The sequence below is a fragment of the Micromys minutus genome (assembly GCF_963924665.1).
Source record: "Micromys minutus genome assembly, chromosome: 18".
Classification (NCBI taxonomy): domain Eukaryota; kingdom Metazoa; phylum Chordata; class Mammalia; order Rodentia; family Muridae; genus Micromys; species Micromys minutus.
In genome coordinates, this window is record NC_137953.1 from 37,810,895 (window position 1) to 37,830,611 (window position 19,717).

Below are 19,717 nucleotides of genomic sequence, written 5' to 3' on the forward strand. Positions count from 1 at the left end.
CTCCTTCTCTGGGGTGTCCCAATGCCCTCTTCTAGCTTCCACAGGCACTCAAGTATATAGATGTATGCAGGTATGTACATATACACCCACTCAGTATTAAAATGAAATGAAAAAAATTAGAAGGCATGTGGAAAAATATGGAGAAATCAAAAGTCTTAAGGGGTAGACCAAATGAAAATGAAGAAGAGAAAGTGCATGGTGAAGAAAACCTGTAGTAACTTTTACATCTGGCAACTGTGGGTTTGGCTTAAAATTGATTCTGTACATTTCCTTCCTCATCTACAGCTATTTATCCTTTCTACCTAACTAGTGGATACCATGTGCATTACTTTTCTTGTTGTTATTGTAAAACACACTGACAAAAGTAACTTCAGGAAGGTTTTGTTTTGTTAAATTTTGTGCACAGTTTGAGGTTACTCATTGTGGGGAAGTCACAGTGGCAGCTCCTGATGTTGCTTCAGCAGGCAGCAGAAATGGTGAACATTTGTACTCATCTCGCTTTCTACTTTTTATATCGTCCAGGATCCTGGCCTGTGGTGCCTCCCATGGTGGGAGAGCCTTCCCATTCCAGTTCACCTATTCAAGAGAATCCCCTACAGGCATGCCCCGGGGCCTGTCTGTCCAGTGATTCCACTTTTCATCAAGTTGAGAGTTGATATCCACTATCTTACTGTGGAACACCAGGATATGACCTAGATGAGAAATTGAAAGAAAAATAAAGCACACTTGTTAACTTATACTTCCTCCAGATTGGGGAGTTGTTATAAAGTCCTAAATGATGCAATGTAACACGTTTGAAGCCTTTAACCATTGAATCTGCTTTCCTGTAGACATCCAGTCTGGTAACTGCCTCTTTTACTTGGTACCAAGGGAACAGAGATGAAGAAGTTGAAGGGTGGGAAGCTGGAGAATATGTAGGACCAGCACAGACCTCCTTCAGCTTTTGGTGTACAATGACTTTCCCCCAGGTTCTGCCCTTGAGAACACAGGCTACATAGGCAGACAAGGTTCAAGCAAGGCACAGCACAAAGCCATGTCATGCTAGATCACACCCTCAATCTTAAAAGAGGACTAGAAACAAAGTTTTTATAAACATAATAAAGGCTTCACAAAGTCGGTTTTACCAGAAATTTTTAATCTAATTTTTAATTAGCTAGGTTTATTTGTTTTATTTCAAAATAATATAATTATTGAAATGCTAATGGAGTGCATGAAAAATAAATATTTAAAGTAATAATTACACAGTTATACCAGACATGGTGATACATGACTGTAATCCCAGTGCTTTGGAGGCTGGAGGTGTAAGATGCAGGGGTTGGAAGCTAACGGAGGCTATTTTAGCAATACTAATAGGTGGAGAGGCCAAAACTTATGAATAATTCACTTTCTTGTTTGGAGTAACTAATTCTAATACTTTGATGCATCGTTTCTATATAATTTTCATGTTTCTCGTGGAAAATTAACGCTATTTAACTGTATTATACGTTTTAAAATAATATTTAATAATGTATGTAATGGTATGCATATAATAATATGATCTTGAAAGGGAGAGAAAGTGAGAGGGAGACAAGAAAAGGAATAAAAGAAAGAGCGATGAGAAAAAGGAAGAAAAGGGAGAAGAAAGGAGGGAAGGCAGAAACGGGTGGGCAGAGAAGTGAGTGTATTCCAGAGGCCCTTAACTACTGGTCATTATATACAGGTACAACTTATCCTTGGAAACGGTCGTGTGTTTAACATAAAGACTTACCGCAGCTGCACAAGGAGGCATAGTCTAGCAACACTAGGAGGGCAGAGCAAGCCAAAGCTAGCCTAGGCTACAGAGTGAGGATTAATCTTTAAATTCAGTCATTGCTTATATTATTCACTCGCAGCTGCACTCCCAGGATAAGCTCCTAGCCTGGGGCCTTATCTAGAGTCAGAATCTGACCCAAAGAAGGTCCTGGACATACCAGAGTGACTGGTGGAGCTCTGCCCTCATCCCGAAGCGGCCAGTTGGCTGCTGGGACCAGCCCTCTCCTAATTCTCTCTGCAGCCTACCTCCCACCACCCACCAGTTCCCTAGGCTGCTCTACTACCTTGTCACACCTCTGTAGAATGGACACCCTTCCATTGGGATGGGGGTAGTGGCCCAGGTGTGGGAATTGCTGGACCCATGGTGAATCTTCCAACAATGGTTTCTAGAACCATTGTATGCTCAGGTGCAGGATCTAGGTTAAGGGTTTTTGGAGTCTGCAGCAGCCCAGCTGGAAGACGTTTATCCCTGAGGGCCTGGAAAGCTAACCCAGCTGGGAACTCTGGCCTAGGGGTTTGTTGGGCCCAGGAAGCTAGTTTCTGTCAAAAGAGAGTTCTAGTGCTTTTTTCTGTGGTTTCTACCTCTCCCACTCTTGTTCAATGTGTTGACTTTTTCCCCCCTCTCAAACTTTTTTTTATTGGATATTTTCATTACTTACATTTCAAATGTTATCCTCCTTCCTGGTTTCCCCTCTGGAACCCCCATCCCCCTTTTTATTCCTCTCAAACTTAATTAACAAAAGTCTGATAATTTTTGCACTTAGTCTTTTTTTTTCATTGTGAAATATTTCAAAGTGACATGAGAAAACAGTAGTTTTTCAGATGATGACATGTTGTCACCTTTGTATTTTCCACCCAACCCCCACAACCCTTTTCAGAAATCTCATAGTATCCTTGGAGGCGAATTGGTTTGTACCCTTCCCAAATAATTGTAATCTTTCATATGTATTTTTATTTACATAAGCAGCATGCATTTTAATTCTGACCTGTATTTTGCCGACTGCTCCCCAAACTCTTTAAGAGGTTTTATCCTGACATGTTGTCAATCCTGACATCTCAGATAAGGATTGGACTTAATGAGCAAGTCAAAATAGCCTCCTCCTTTAGCTGGGAAGCCTGGGACCACCTAACAAAAAGGGGGGTTGTACTTCCTGTCTCTTGAATGGTCTTTAACGGGTAGAACCTGAACTCTGCTTACTTGATTTTATTTGAGCTGGTCCCTCTAGTATACCCTGCCACTGAGCTCATCTGCCTAAGGCTCTTTGTATTATTTATTTTGGAAGACAAGATATAAAAAGGAGAAAAGGGAAGGGGAAGGAAGTGCACATCATAACCCCACGAGCGCTGAATGTTTATTTTGTCGTATATCCACACAGTTTTATTTATATCTGGTATTCACTTAAGAAAAAGTATCAACCTATCTGTTTAAGCTTTTCTATCTGGGCTATAGCTATGTATTTATGACCCCCATCTTCCAGAAAATAGAAGAGGTATAGATCGAGTATTTAAAACCGCATAGCTGGAAAAGTGCGGCTTTGATTTGAGTCAGACCCTCTGATGATAGTCTCCTCCCGTTCAGTTGTTAGACCTGACAGCATTAACAGCTGGAGTCACCACGCAGATAGGACCGGGCAGTTAGAAGGAGAGGTCAGTGGGTTGTCAGGAAGGTTAAGACTTCCCAGAACAATGCACTTCAGCTGTCTATTGTTCTTTTGAAATGTTATTTTTGAATTTACCAAAGTCACACACCTAAGAGTGTGATCAGTGAGGTTATATACAATGCCTTCCCACACTAAACAGTGTGGATAATTAGAAAGTTCTCTTTCCTTTCTCATTCTCCCGCTTCAAGAAAGGAAAGCATATTCAACAATTCCTGCAATTAGTGTTTCCCTGAGCAATATACCAACCAAGGTCCATCTATCCTAAACTTTACAGGGATGTAGGTTCTGAGTAAGCATTCAATAAGTCGCAGAATATACATGACTTGTTGTTTTTTTGTTTTTTGTTTTTTTTTTTTTCCATCATTTACCTTACTTGTAAATAGAAATGACCTAGAGAAGTTTTAATAAAAACTACTATCCACACTGCTAGGGACGAGACCTCCTCTAGGTGTCCCTGATCCACCTCAATGCCTTTTCGCTTGAGCCAGCAACACAAAGAAGCTCCTTCTCTTGCCAAGCACCGCCCCTTGGCTCCTACTCCAGCCCGGAGGAAGTGGGGAGGAGACTGGCTGGGAACCTCTCCTCTCCTCCGGCTTGGATCTCCTCCCGGTTAAGCTCCAGGCTTTCGGCGGCTGCTCCGAGGCGCCCTGGTGCTCCCGCTGAGAAGCCCCAGTTCAGCCCTCCCGGTGCAGTCCTAGAAGCGCCAAGACTGCTACCTGGGAGAATCGCGGAGTGAGTGGCCCGCAGGGACAGCGCGTAAGCAAAGGAGTCTGTGACCAGGACTGGGTCCCGGGTTAGAGGCAGGAGGGGCGGGAAGCCACTGCTATTCCAGGGACTCTGAAGACCTGTGAGAGGGACCTGAGCGCTGAGGGCCTGGGTGTGTCCAGGTCTGAGCAGAGGTTTCCTGGGGCTTCCTGCCTGCCTTCTGTCGGTGAATTTGCTCTTCTCCGCGGCTGAGCATCCCACTCACACCCCTGACCTAGCGATCTTACAGCTGCTGGCCTCGGTTTGACAGTGACGTTTGTGTGCTACCGCTTTGTGTGGGCGAGTTCCAGACAGGCCCCAGCAGCAGTGGCCACATCTAATCTAATGAGCGGCTTTAGAGGTGGGGGCTGGGCGTACTTGTCACACAGGTAGCGGTGACAGAGCACCATTCCATATTAAAGCTTATTGAACCTGGCAAACACGGTAACTAGGACTCAGATCGCTAGCCCACACCCATTGTTCACAGGGGCTTGGGGTGTGGGTGTGTTTAGAAAGGGCAGCCCTGGTCCATAGGCCTGGAGAATCTGCAGCCTGAGATTTTCCACTTCACTGCCCTCCTCCTGTTAGCCGAACCTCCCTCCTCCTGCGCCCCCACCCCCTGACGTCACCCAAAAGCTCTACAGACTGGCCATTAGAGGAAAAGGAAGGAGGAGAGAGGGCCTTGGCCAGGCTCCTGCGTAGTTGCGACTGCCCCCCGGTGGTGTGGAAAGATCTTTATCACACATTTTATTTATTAGAACCCCTCTGGGGCAAGCAGACCCACAGCTAGATGGAGGCAGCTCCTGAGTTTCTAATGGCAAAGAGCGGGTCTCCTCACTGCTGGGTCAGAATCCTCAGTTCCCTTTTTCTTAGTTACCCAGTGGGAAAAGTGAACAAATGTATGAGCGAACAAAAAAGTAGAAAAATTAAGAAGCTAGACGGAGCTAGCCCCATGGGAGCCAGCCCTGGATTGCAGGAAGGAGTGTGGTAAGACAGGAATATGAAACAGTAAAACACACATTTTTTTCATCTTATTCCTGTAGAGAATAGGGAGTGTCTAAAGGAGGGGTCCAAGTGGGGGTTTGAGAGATACATTTTTGGGGGGTGTTAATGTTGTGAATCTTATCAAGCATATGAAGTTTAACTTCTTAACTGTGATATCACTTTAATATCTATTCTTCCATATGCATTAAACATTCATTCATGTGTATGAATGGAACGGTTCATATGTTCAAATTAATAAGGATGTAGTGGAAAGTGTCCCAGGATAGACTGCAAAAGGAAGAACTGAGTCAATCTGAATACTGGTTTTGTGAAATGTGATGGATGTTATGGGGAAAATCCGGTGTATGAAGAAAAAGAAAAGTTTCTTTTTCCAGCTAGCCATTTCTGAGAAGTATTCCTTGGTGTACTCATGCCCCCACACGGCCTTTCAGTCATACATCGGAGAACACATCTAGGGAAGGAAACGCATTTTCTGATCTCATATATGCAAGTCTGTGTTTGAAGGTCTGAATACAAGCTATGAGGGATTCCTTCTCCCAAGATGACCTCACTTCCTTTTCCCTGAGTGCTTTACAGGAAAAGCCATGTTGAAGTCTCCAGGACTGCTTTCTCCCCACTTTATAGGCTGTGCCTGCAGTACCTTTTCCACTGAAAGGGCATGTGGCAAGTTCAAAGGGGGCTACAGTTAGCACCAATGAAGGACGACGATAGCAACCATGGGGGAGCAATTTAAAGGCTGAAAATTCATATGAAGACAAACTCTTTACCTCTTCTTTCCTAATGTGATGAGGCTGCTGTGTTTAACTGTGGTTTCCACAGAGCTATTATGTATAGAGCAAACAAACAAATAAAAAAAAAAAAAACCTGGAACTTAGTGAATACTAACATATTTGACATATCCCCAAGATCTGTACCCTTGGTTGAGAGATGGCTCAGTGGTTAAGAGTATTTTGGGTTGATTTCCAGCACACACATAGTGACACACATCCACCTGTAACTTCAGTTCTGGGGTGTCTAACTCCTTTCAATCTCTGTTAGTTCCTGTAGGCACATGGTCAACATGCATACTGCTCAGACACATATTGTCCTAGTTACAGTTACCATTGCTATAATGAGCATCATGACCAAAAGCAGGTAGGGGAGGAAAGAGTCTATTTGGATTATACTTTCACCTCATAGACCATCACTGACGGAAGCCATGACAGGGACCCAAGCAAAGTTGGAACCTAAAGGCAGGAGCTGACACAGAGACCATGGAAAGGTGCTGCTTACTGGCTTGCTCCAGCCTGTTTTCTTACAGAAGCCAAGCCCACCATGCCAGGGACGGCACCACCCACAACAGCTGGGCCTTCTCCTATCAGCGATTAAGGAAATGCCCTGACAACTGGATCTTATAGAGGCATTTTCTCAATTGAGGTTCCTTTCATTCAGATGAGACTAACTTGTATCACGTTGACATAGAACTGGATAGCACACATATACACGCATGGAAAATAAATAAATATTTTTAAAGGGACTGTACTTCAGGTCCGCATTTTCTGTATTGGGATCCTAGAGTCACCACCAATTCATCTTTGGGAAATTAAGCAAGTGACAAATTCTTTGACCACTGAAATGATCTGGGGCTTTCTTTTTATACAGTGGAGATAAAGATGGCACATGCCCCATTGTCAGAATTTAATAAATCATGTTACAATATGAGAAATGTGATAAAGGGTGTGTTGATGGGGCTGACATTCCTACACTGTTATTGTCTTAGCCGCAGAAAAATATGTTCAAAATTTACTTCCACGGGGGCTTGGAATTCTCACTAAAAGAATTATCTAGATCACTCTACGTAGATACCAAGTAGATTTCTCTCATGCATACACAGACTAGCTAAGAGAATGACCAATGGGGTCAAGTATGAATATGAATAATCTTCTCTGACTTCGTGATTATCCATAATGTGGAAAACATTGGCCAGTACATAAGAGTCCAATGGGCAGCTTTTAAGAGAATGTGTATTAGCATGAGGAAATATATAACAGGATTTATGATGTACAATGGAGTATCCAGGGAGATTATGGAAAATAAGTGTGTGAATTTCAGAGCCTGAACCCTTCTACATAGCAATGGTCCTAGGAAAGTCCCTTGTCTTTGATCTGTGTCCACTCTTGGGTTTCACTTACTGGTGTCCATTTGTAGTTTTGTAGGGCATTCAGCATCCATGGGCATATATCTTTAATTCTGCCTCTCTTCTTACAAGGAAGCATGGGTGGGTCAGTTAACTATCTTCATGTTCTCCTTCATCTTTCCCATCATGTCTCCTCTGGCTTCCCTTTTTCTTAGTTCATCCCTTGATGATCTTAATTATATTTCCCATTGCCTGGCTCATGGCACTGATTATTTTTTCATAGAAAATGTCTTGAATTTTCTCCTCGGTGTACATCCTAACCTAGAACAGTAGTTTCCATAGACAGAAAAGTATCAGTGAGGATGTGAAAAGAAGACAGAAGAGGAGTTGGACATGGAAGCAGAGCCTAGCCTGGGTAGCAGTTTCAGGGAAAATGGGAGGAGGCGGGAACCAGCGGTAAACTTGCAGGAGCTGCCACCTTACCGTGGGGAAGATCAGACTTGGAGAAAGGAGTCGGGTGTTTCTCCAGTGGATACAGGAGAAGCTCTGTGACTTTCTCTTCAAGGACAAGATATTATTAGCGTACTTTTAGAATAATAAAGCTAGGAATGGACCAGAGAGACCTGAACACCAGATTCCTTCAGTCATAAATTACTAAAGAACCAAACTGGGTTAATCACAGTGCACTGGCCGACTGTCAAAGAGGACATTGACAGGGCTTGTGACCAGAGGGACATGAGAAGAAGAGGAAGAGTGGTCATTACTATGGCTGTACACAGTGTGTTCTCCTGGTTATCTGTGGACATCGGGAAGATCAAAGAAGAGACAAGTTCCTCACTAACCAGATATTGGGTGGTTGTACTCTGTAGATGTTCTCTGAGGTGGGTAAAACGTTAGCTCTGGTATTTAAGAGCTGAAAGCATCCAGTCTGTGTAATTTACCTTAGAAAAGCTTCTTTCTCAAGCTTCCCTTGAGGGAAGATTTTTTCCCCTAAGGCAGCATCTCATGTAGCTAAGGTTAGCCTTGAGTTCCTGACAGACCACAGTACCATATCAGGTCTCAGAGGCAGCCACATTACATGACAAGATGTAGGGCGACTTACTGTAATAGGATTTTATTTCCTCACAGTTCACCTCTACCTGAGGCAACAGTGCTGAGGTTTCAGAAGTGAGCCACCATATTCAGCTCCAATTTTAAGGCTTCTGTAAGGCAGTGACATGCTGCCAGGTAGTCGCTGCTCTCTTTCAACAGGGACTTGAGTTTATTAGCTACATGGGATAAAGTTCTTTCCATGAATGGCTGTGGAAGTTATAGCCCACGGGCCAAGAACTTTCAGAGATCCAGAGAGATATGTAAAACACAAATGCCATAGCCAATAAAATTGGTCTTAGCATTAGCATTAATATCAGCTGCAAAATAGGAAAACCATGAAATCATAGTAAATACTCAGCCTGGTGGTTGCAATAACCAACAGCAGGTTAGACTAGATTGTCTACTTTGTGAGTATTCCATATTATTCATAAATATAAAGTAAATGATTTACTCTTAACCAAACAAATCGATGTGCAAATGCACAGTATGTGCACATGACTAAACACTGCTGGAAGATTGCTGAACAGCATGGAGGGGACACTTTCAGGAAAGAAGCAAAGGACATCTAAGAGCTGATGTACACAGGTACAACTTCCTCAGGTGTTCTGGGTGCCTGGAAGAATCCACCATAGTTCCATAGCTTGCTACTTTCTGCTTCTTGGTGGCTGGGATACAGTAGTCAGCCACAGAGAGCCTTCATGTTCCTCTTATTCAACTTGTGACAGACCCAAGCCAGCTATCCCTGAATATTGATCCTGAGATTCTAATGCTTTATAGTGAGGTTAATATGACTAGGGAGAAAGCCAAGATGGATGAGGGTGGTTTGGGAGGAGAGCAGTCTACACCACCGTAGCAGTTCTCAAGGCATCCGTATCAAATGCTCACAAATACGGTGGCTCAAAATGATGCTATTTTTCCCCCTCCAAGTTCTAGAGCAGTGGTTCTCAACCTGTGAGTCGTATCCCCTTTATGGGTATAGCAACACATCCCCAGGGGTCACATATCAGATATTTATAATCTGATTCATAACAATAGTAAAATTACAGTTATGAAGTAGCAATGAAATATTGTTATTGTTGGGGGTCAACACAACATGAACTGAATTAAAAGACTGCAGCATCAGGAAGGTTGAGGCAACTGTTTCAGAGGGTTAGAATTTTAGTGCCCAGACTTGAGCAGTGCTGATTTCTTCCAGAATTTCCAAGGCAAAGTTTTTCCATGCCTCGATGATAGCTTCTTGGTTTTGCTAGCAATCCCCAGTGCTCCTCAGTCTGCAGACACATCACTGCATTCTCTGTCTTCATCTTCTGGTGGTATTCTAACCTATGTTTCAATCTCTCCCGTTCCAAATCCAGCACGACATCCTTTTATCTTGGTAACATCTCCCTCCAGAAACCTCATTTCCAAACTGTCATGTTCATAGACAGCAGGTTAGGAATTCAGACTTTGCCCACAGGAGACACAGTTCTATCATCATTTCTCCTTTCTGTGTTGCTTTCTTCTGTGGTGGTATCAAATCCTGTATTCTCTAAGTTTGACTATGGCAGTAGACTAGATGGGGTGAATACTGTGTCTTATCACACAGTGATGTCATTGCCATATCTGATAGAATAAATACCTTGCTTGGTATATTGTTTATCCATTCTTTTTTTTTTAAAAAAATGGGTATTTCATTTATTTGTATTCCAAATGTTATCCAGTTCTTAGTTTCCCCTCTGCAAACCTCCTATCCCTTTCCCTCCTATCCTGCTTCTAAGAGGGTGCTCCCCACCTACCCAACCACTCCAATCTTACCTCCCTAGTATTCATCTAAACTGGGGCATCAAGCCTTCACGGGACCAAGGGCCTCCCCTCGTACTGATGCCAGATAAGGCCACTTAAGCTCCTTCAGTTTTTCCCCTAACTCCTCCATTGGGGTCCCTGTGATCGGTCTGATGGTTGTTTTCAAGCATCCACACTGTATTGATCAGGATCTTGCAGAGCACTGCCAGGTACAGATGCATCAAGCCCCTGTCAGTAAGCACTTCTTGGCATCAGCAATAATGTCTGGGTTTGGTATCTGCATTGGGGATAGATACCCAAGTGGGGCAGTCTCAGGATGGCCTTTTCTTCAGTCTCTTCCCCACTCTTTGTTCATGAATTTCGTTTAGACAGGAGCAATTCTGGGTTAAAGTTTTGGAGATGGGTGGGTGACCTCATCCCTCAACTTGGGGGTGGGAAGTATGCTTAACCTCTATATATAGTCTCAACAGGTTTTTTTTTCTTACGGTGGGATACTTCAGCTGATATCATTCCAGTGGGGTCCTGGGAGGCTCTTGCTTACCTGGCATTTGAGACTATCTGGTTGCTACACTCAGTTTTCCATCCCCCACTGCTATACTCCTCTGTCCATTCCTCCATCTCCTGCCATAACCTATTCTGCCCCTCCCTTTCTTCTCTTCCTCCCAAGTTCCTCTCACCCTCTATTTCTTTTATTATTTTGTTTTCCCTTCTAAGTAGAACTGAAGCATCCACTCTTTGGTCTTCCTTCCTCTTGAGCTTCATGTGGTCTGGAGTTGTATCATGGGTATTCCAAGGTCTTAGACCAGTATACACTTATCAGTGAGTACATACCATATGTGTTCTTTTTTATCTGAGTTACTTCACTGAGGATGATATTGTCTAGATCTATCCATTTGCCTGAAAATTTCATGAAGTCATTGTTTTCAATAGGTGAGTAGTATTCTATTGTGTAAATGCACCACATTTTCTGTATCCATTCCTCTTTTGAGGGATATCTGGGTTGTTTCAACTTCCTGGCTAGTATAAATATGGCTGCTATGAACATAGTGAAGCATGTATCTTATTACATGTTAGAGCAGTTTTTGGGTATATTCCCAGGAGTGGCATAACTGGGTCCTCAGGTAGGAATATGTCCAATTTTCTGAGGGACCCCCAGACTGATTTTCAGAGTGGTTATACCAGCATGCAATCCCACCAACAATGAAGGAGTATTCATTCCTCTTTCTCTATATCCTCGCCAACATCTGCTGTCACCTGAGCTTTTGATCTTAGCCATTCTGACTAGTGTGAGGTGGAATCTCAGGGTTGTTTTGAATTTCCCTGATGACTGAGGTTGAACATTTCTTTAGGTGTTTCTCAGCCATTTGAGTTTACTCAGTTAAGAATTCTCTGTTTAGCTCTGTTCCCATTTTTTTAAATAGGGTTAGTTGAGTCTGACTTCTTGAGTTCTTTGTATGTATTAGATATTAGCCCTCTATAGGATGTAGGATTGGTAAATCTTTTCCCAATCTGTTGGTTGCAATTTTTTCCTACCGACAGTGTCCTTGGCCTTACTTAGAAGCAATTTCATGAGGTCTCATTTGTCAATTCTTGATCTTAGAGTGTAAGTCATTGGTGTTCTGTTTAGGAAATTTTCCCCTGTGGCTGTGTGTTTGAGGATTTTTCCCACTTTCACATCTATTAGACTCAGTGTATCTGATTTCATGTGGAGGTCTTTGATCCAATTGGATTTGAGCTTTGTGCAGGCGATAAGAATGGATCAATTTTCGTTATTCTACATGCTGGCCACCATTTGAGTCAGCACCATTTGTTGAAAATGCTGTCTTTTTTTTTTTTTTTTTTTTTTTTTTTTTTGCCCCTGGATAATTTTAGCTCCTTTGTCAAAGATCAAGTGACCAAAGGTGTGTGGGTTATTTTTTCTGGGTTTTCAATTCTATTCAATTGACCTACCTGCCTGTCTCTGTACCAATTCCATGCAGTTTTTATCATGGTAGCTTGGTAATAGAGCTTGAGGTCAGGAATGTTAATTCCCTCCAGTTCTTTTATTGTTAAGAGTAGTTTTCACTATCCTGGATTTTTGTTATTCCAAATGAATTAGCATGTTTCTAACTATATGGAGAATTAAGTTGAAATTTTGATGGTGATTGCATTGCATCTGTAAATTGCTTTTGGCAAGATGGCCATTTTTACAATATTAATCCAGCTAATCCATAAGCATGGGAGATCTTTTCATCTTCTGAGATCTTCAGTTTCTTACTTCAGAGACTTGAAGTTCTTGTCATACAGATCTTGACCTGTGTGGTTAGTCACAACAAGGTATTTTATATTGTTTGTGACTATTGTGAAGTGTGTCAATTTCCTAATTTCTTTCTCAGCCTGTTTATTCTTTGAGTAAAGGAAGGCTACAGATTTGTTTGAGATAATTTTGTATTCAGCTACTTTGCTGAAGGTGTTTTCAGCAAAGGAGTTCTCTGGTGGAATTTTTGGGGTTACTAAAGTATATTATCATATCATCTGCAAATAGTGATATTTTGACTTCTTCCTATTCAATTTGTATTCCTTTTGTTGTCTAATTTCTCTGGCTAGGACTTCCAGGACTATTTTGAATAAGTAGAGAGAGAGAGTGAGCAATTTTGTCTATTCCCTGATATTAGTGAGGTTGTTTGAAGTTTCTCTTCATTTGGTTTGATGTTGGCTACTGGTTTGCTGTATATTGTTTTTATTATATTTAAGTATGAGTCTTGAATTTCTGATATTTCCAAGAATTTTATCTTTAAGGGGTGTTTAATTTTGTCAAATGCTTTCTCAGCACCTAATGAGATGATCATGTTTTTTCTTTTTTCTTTATTTTTTAAATTGGTTATATAGTGAATTACTTTGACAGATTTTCATATATTGAACCATCCATGCATCCCAGGGATTAAGCATAATTGATCATGGTGAATGATCATTTTGATGTGTTTTTAGATTCATTTTTTAAAGAATGTTTTGAGTATTTTTGCATCTATATTCTTAAATGAAATTGGTCTGAAGTTATCTTTCTTTGCTTGGTCTTTGGGTGATTTTGACATCAGTGTAACTGTGGCTTCAGAGAATGAATTGGGTAATGTTTCTTATATTTTGTTTCAATTTTGTGGTATAGTTAGAAGAGTATTGGTATTAGGTCTTCTTTAAAGGACTGATAGAATTCTGCACTATAACCATTTGGTCCTGGGGTTTTTTGTTTGGGAGGCTTCTGATGACTGCTTCTATTTCTTTAGGGGTTATGGGACTGTTTAGATGGTTTATCTGATCCTGATTAAACTTTGGTACTGGTATCTGTCTAGAAAATCATCCATTTCATCCAGATTTTCCAGGTTTTTTTTTTTTTTTTTTTTTTTTGAGTATAGCCTTTTATAGTAGGATCTGATAAATTTTTAAAAAATTTTTCAGTTTCTGTTGTTAAGTCTCCCTTTTCATTTCTGATTTTGTTAATTTGGATACTGTCTCTGTGCCCTCTGATTAGTCTGGCTAAGGGTTTGTCTAGCTTGTTGATTTTTCTCAAAGAACCAGTTCCTGCTTTTGTTGATTCTTTGTATAGTTCATTTTGTTTCTACTTGAATGAGTTTAGCCCTGAGTTTGATTATTTCCTGTCATCTGCTCCTCATGTGTGTATTTGTTTCTTTTTGTTCTAGAGCTCTCAGGTGTGCTGTCAAGCTGCTAGTATATGCTTTCTCCAGTTTCTTTTTGGGGGCACTCAGAGCTATTAGTTTTTCTCAACACTGCTTTCCTATGTCCTATAAGTTTTGGTATGTTGTACCTTCATTTTCAATAAATTCTGAAAAGTCCCTAATTTCTTTTTATTTCTTCTCTAATCAAGTTATCATTGAGTCAAGTGTTGTTTAGTTTCCATTTTTATGTGGGCATTTGTTGTTATTGAAGACCAGCCTTAATCAGTGACGATCTGACAGGATTAATGGCATTATTTCAATCTTTTTGTATCTGTTGAGGCCTGTTTAGTGGCCAATTATATTGTCAGTTTTGGAAAAGTTACCTTAAGGTAACTTTAATAGGTCTGCCTTAACTAAGTTCCTTGACTTTTTTTCTTATTGCTTTTAATACTCTTCTTTTGTTTTGTGCATTTGGTGTTTTGATTGTTCTGTGATGGGAGGAATTTCTTTTCTGGTCCAGTCTGTTTGGAGTTCTGTAGGCTTTTTGTATGTTCATGGGCATCTCTTTGTTTCAGTTAAGGATGTATTCTTCTATAATTTTGTTGAAGGTATTTACTGGCCCTTTAAGTTGGAAATCTGTTTTTTTTTATATCTATTATTCTTAGGTTTGGTCTTTTCATTGTGTCCTGGATTTCCTAGTGTTTTGGGTTTGGAGCTTTTTGTATTTTTCATTTTCTTTGGCTGTTGTGTCAAAATTTTCTATGATATCGTCTCTTGTGTTCTATTTATTGGTGATGCTTGGTTTTATGACTCCTGATCTCTTTCCTAGGTTTTCTATCTATAGGATTGTCTCCCTTTGTTATTTCTTTATTGTTTCTATTTTTTAGATCCTAGATGGTTTTGATCAATTCCTTCACCTGTTTGGTTTTGTTTTTTTTGTAGTTCTTTAAGAGATTTTTATGTTTCTTCTTTAAGGGTTTCTACCCATGTACCTGCATTCTCCTGTATTTCTTTATGGGAGTTATGTATGTCCTTCTTAAAGTTCTCTATTATCATCATGAGATGCCATTTTAAATTCTAATGAATCTTGCTTTTCTTTTGTGTTAAGGTGTCCAGGACTTTCTATGGTGGGAGAACAAGCTTTTGATGATGCCAAGTAGCCTTGGTTTCTGTTGCTTAGGTTCTTTTGCTTGCCTCTCACCATCTGGTGTTAGCTGGTGTTGCTGACTCTGACTACAACCTGTTCCTCTTGTGAGCTTGTGAGCCAGTGATCTTAGGTGTGTCAGCACTCCTAGGAGACCAGCTCTCCCTGTGTGGAATTTGGGTATAGAGAGTTGTACAGGGTCAGCTCCAGGCACAGAAGTAAACTGGAAGGATCCTGTCCCAGCTGCTCTTTGATTCCTGTGTCCTGAGGGCTCTCAGAGCAGAAGCAGTGATCTCACCTGTGCTCTCAGGTATGTCAACCTTCCTGAGAGACCAGCTCTTTTTAGGAGAAGTTTGGGTACGGACAGTTGTGGCATAGGATCAGCTCCAGGAAACCGAATGAATCTTGTTTAACCATTCTTTGCTAAATGGAGTTTCTCTCTCTCTCTTTTTTTTTTTCTCTGCAGAAACCAACAGAACCATGGCAACTCCCTCTGCTGCCTTTGAAGCCCTTATGAATGGAGTAACGAGTTGGGATATCCCTGATGATTCTGTTCCATGTGAACTGCTTCTTATTGGAGAGGCTTCATTTCCTATAATGGTGAATGATGTAGGCCAGGTCCTTGTTGCTGCCTCTTCTTATGGCAGAGGTCGCATGGTGATAGCATCTCATGAGGACTTCTTGTTGGAAAGCCAGCTCTTTGTCTTTCTTGTCAATGCTGTTGGATGGCTTCGTTCCTCCCCTGAGTCCACCATTGGTGTGCACTCGTCCTTAGCACCGTTGGTGAAAATCCTCGAGAGCTGTGGAATAGAGTCACAGATTGAGCCAGAAGTGAATGACTCTCTGGGAGTTTACTGCATTGATGCCTACAATGAAACCATGACAGAAAAGCTAGTCCAGTTTGTGAAACGTGGAGGAGGCTTGCTCATAGGAGGCCAAGCCTGGGATTGGGATAACCCGGGTGACGATGATAGAGTTCTGTTCTCATTTCCTGGGAATCTGGTGACCAGTGTGGCTGGTGTGTATTTCACTGACAACAAAGCAGACACAAGTTGCTATAAAGTCTCCAAGAAGATGCCGAAGATACCCATCTTAGTTCGGTGAGTATCTTACCATAGTGGGAAGTTGGCCTCATACTAAAGACCTGACATGATCCCATCTTCATGTTGCTTCCAGGCTGACAGAAAAGAATTCGAAACTCAGACACAAATTTGCCACAGTCGATTAGATGTTTCAATACTCTGAGGTTCAGGGGCAACACTGCCTTCCTCCAGACCAATCCGTTTAGCTCTTTGAGGAGGAGAATTTTGACTATAATATTCTTCAGAATTTAACTTTAAAGTACTGTTGACCCCAAGAATTGGCCTGTTTTTGTAGGAGAAGGCTCACTGGAAGCTTCTTTGTCATGAAGAAGAAACTACTAGGGAAAGAAAACATCAAAAAGCCCCCAGGGCCAAAGTCAGAAGAGTTGTAAGAAGCATTTTGAAATCTTTATGTGCAGTTAGGATGGAAACAGGAAGCTGTGCATTTGGAAGTTGATCTGGGAAAGAGTCAAGACAATTATATATACTAAGCTGGTCATTAGAAGACTAAAGTTTACCCTTGGAGTCAAATGATCTTCTAAGGGAGAATAGAGGAAACAGAGGCTGGGTCCAAGGGCAAACTTCAGTGGAGATCTGTGGAGAGGATTACTAAGCCTGTTTGCTCACACACCGTGTTGTGCAAGCAATAATTAATAAGCATTCAGTGAACATTTCTTAGCTGTGTACCTAGGCTGATAAATGAGAGGAATTTGAAGCTGAGTTCTTCAGAGAAGAAATGGTACAGTAGGCCATTTTTTATATAACATTCATCTTTTTGGGGGGAAATAACACTGTTATTTCTGATGGATTAAAACAAAGGAGTCAGATTGGGTGGGGAAGGTAGTGAGGACTTTAGAGGGATGATGAATAAGCTAAATTAATAACTATTCATTACAAATTAATCCAGACATCTGTGTAACCTATATTTTGGTAAGAAGAAATCCTGTTTGATTTTAACTCAGAATCGGGTCCTCTACAAGGAGTTCAATCTCTTTTCGTTGAGTTACTCATTAGTTATTTCCGAGTTTATTGCGCGTATTCTGTGTGTGGTATAATTTATCCTAAGATAAATTTCAGGTTTACGTGTTAAGATGAGTTACAAAAATCTGAACAAGAAGTGCAGAGAAATATCTCTAGTGACAATATCTAGAAGACATTAAGAAACTGAGTCACTGTGTAGCAAAATGTTCTGCATTATAGTGCAGAAGAATGTGGAAACCGGGGTCTGTGGCCAGTGACCACATGTGTCCTTAGAATATCCTTCCAACCCTTCCATCTAGAAGAGGAGTGTTGGAGTAGAATCTCTGGGTTCCTCTTCAGGGCACCATTTCCCTCTAGACTATGGATCTTCTGGTTAGAAAGATCCTTGGGTATTCCCAAAGTCATCAGGCATTTGAGGAGATGGATGTTAAATAAATGTTCATATTCTGAATACACAAGTGCTCCAAATAAATACTTTTGGTTAAATACCATACTGAAACCTGAATTAGCCAGCTTTCAAATTTATGTTCTGTGTATCTTTTCCAGCCCGGATATTAGTGAAATGAGATTGGCAACGGGAAAATCTTCTGACTTTCAGATTACTAAAGAGATTTCAGAATTTTAAGAGTTGAAATAAACATTAGTTCATCTCCACAAATGGCTTGGAAAATATCAGGGCAGGTGTAGATAAGCAGTTGTAATGGGGATCTGCAAATTCTCAGAGGTTGTTGCAAGTTATGTGTGGACAATGTATAAAATAGAGTAAACCACGAAAACCAATAGTTGCTTAAATCAAAAAATCAATAAAGTGATAAGCCATGGGAAAAGCTAATCATGACAACGGACACAACTAAGAATTTCAAGAACGGAAGGAGGGTCATTAATGTGGGTTTATAGACATTAAAGGGTAATAAGAGAGTTGATACAAATTATACCAATGAATTCATTAACTTAAATGAATGGGACAGACTTTTTGGTAGACACAAATATGAAACTAAACATAAGAAAAAATATATAAAATAAATTTAATTGTAATTAAAGCACCCCAATATTATATGAAAGGTGGTTTACTGGATTGAATTCTAGAAGTCATTTAACAGAAAAGCAAATAAAATTTAAGGAGAGTTTTTCAGGCATGGTGGCTCACTCAGGAGGCAGATATAGACAAATCTCTACATAGTGAGTTCTAGGCCAGCCTGATCTATATAATGAGTTATAGGCCAATCAAAACTGTATAGTTAGTCTTTGTCTCAGTGATAATAATAATAATTGACGATGATGACAATAACAAAGAGTCACTTTTGTTCATTGGCAGAACTCAATATAAAGTCCAGGCTAGCCTTAGATTAGTGCCCATTCTGCCTCAGCATTCTCAGTGGGCTGATAGGCACTTGTCACTTGTTTAGCTAAGTTCTTTAGTAACAAGTATTTAACCTGTGTTAAGGTCTTAGTTCTGCCAAGAATAACCAGGCTGTTTAACACTTTTACAGTAGTTATGTCAAGGATATGAAGAAACTCTTTGTAATATACAACTTCCTATTGTTGTGTGTGTGTGTGTGTGTGTGTGTGTGTGTGTGTGTGTGTGTGTGTGTGTGTGTAAAATCAAGAAGAGCACAAACAACACGCTAGTCCCTGAGAGACTTACTGATGAATTTTATCAAGCTTTTAAGAAGCAAATAATGAAAGCCCTACACAAAAACTCTTCCAAAACATAAGAGGATAGCATCCCAAACTTTACTGTTTCACGAGCATTTCTGTTGTACGGAAATTAGAGAACGGGCTGGTGAGTTGGTTTCAGTAGGTAAAATGCTTGTGATATAAGCAGACTAAAGAACTGAAATGGATTTCCTTAAATCCATGTTGGGGGGAGAGAGTCAGCCAGGGTAATATACCTGTAATCTGAACATTAAGGATGAAGAACTGGAGGATATCCTGGGCTTACTGGCCAGGTGGTCCAGCTAAGTTGAGCCTTGATCCATGAAGAGAGCCTGTCTCAGAAAATAAGACAGAAAGTGGTTGATTGAGGAAGGTACCTAACATGATACCAACATTTTGCATTTGCATAAGTGTGTGTTCGCATCAGTTCTCAGCACACATACACACAAACAAAATAATAAAGTTAAAAAAATGACTAAGGTAAGAAAACCTATAGAGCAATACTCCTTATATAGATGTAAAGTTCTTGATTAAATATTAATAAGTGAATTAATAAGTGAAATAGTTATGTATATATATGTATATATTTAATAGCAAAGTTCATCTATTCTGGGTATGATTTACTGGTCTAACAATCAGAAGCCTAGTTCATTTAGCATGACAATGCTTAAAACGAGAATCTCATCATATAATTCAATAGATGCACGCAAAATGTTAACAAAATTTCATACTCAATCATGATAATGTATCAACAGATTCCGTATTAGAAACTTTGGGTACACACCCAGTGGAGAATTGCCTGTGTCATGTGGTAGCTCTATTTTAGTTTTTTAAGGACTTTCCAAATCATTTTCTATATTGGTACTACCAGTTTACATTCCTTCCCGCAGTACGTAAGAATTCCCTGTTCTTCATGTCAGCATCAGACTTGGTATCTTTTGATATTTTGATAATACTCATTCTAGTAGATGGGAATCCATACCTCACTGTGAATTTGAATTCTACCTCCATGG

General features: G+C 40.6%; 1 protein-coding gene across 4 annotated transcripts in view; it reads left to right on the plus strand.

Annotated features, from left to right (window-relative positions):
* TCAF1 (TRPM8 channel associated factor 1) overlaps window positions 1-19,717 on the plus strand; it is a 42,720-nt gene that overhangs the window by 12,873 nt on the left and 10,130 nt on the right. For 2 of the 4 annotated variants that reach the window (XM_080932519.1, XM_080932517.1), the window contains exons 1-2: window positions 4,069-4,208; window positions 15,452-16,085. In XM_080932519.1, the coding sequence (XP_080788645.1) occupies window positions 15,466-16,085 (620 nt within the window). In that variant the 5' untranslated portion in view covers window positions 4,069-4,208; window positions 15,452-15,465. Of the gene's footprint in view, window positions 1-4,068; window positions 4,209-15,451; window positions 16,086-19,717 lie in introns of those variants that run through there. The other 2 variants (XM_080932520.1, XM_080932518.1) reach the window with 1 other exon arrangement.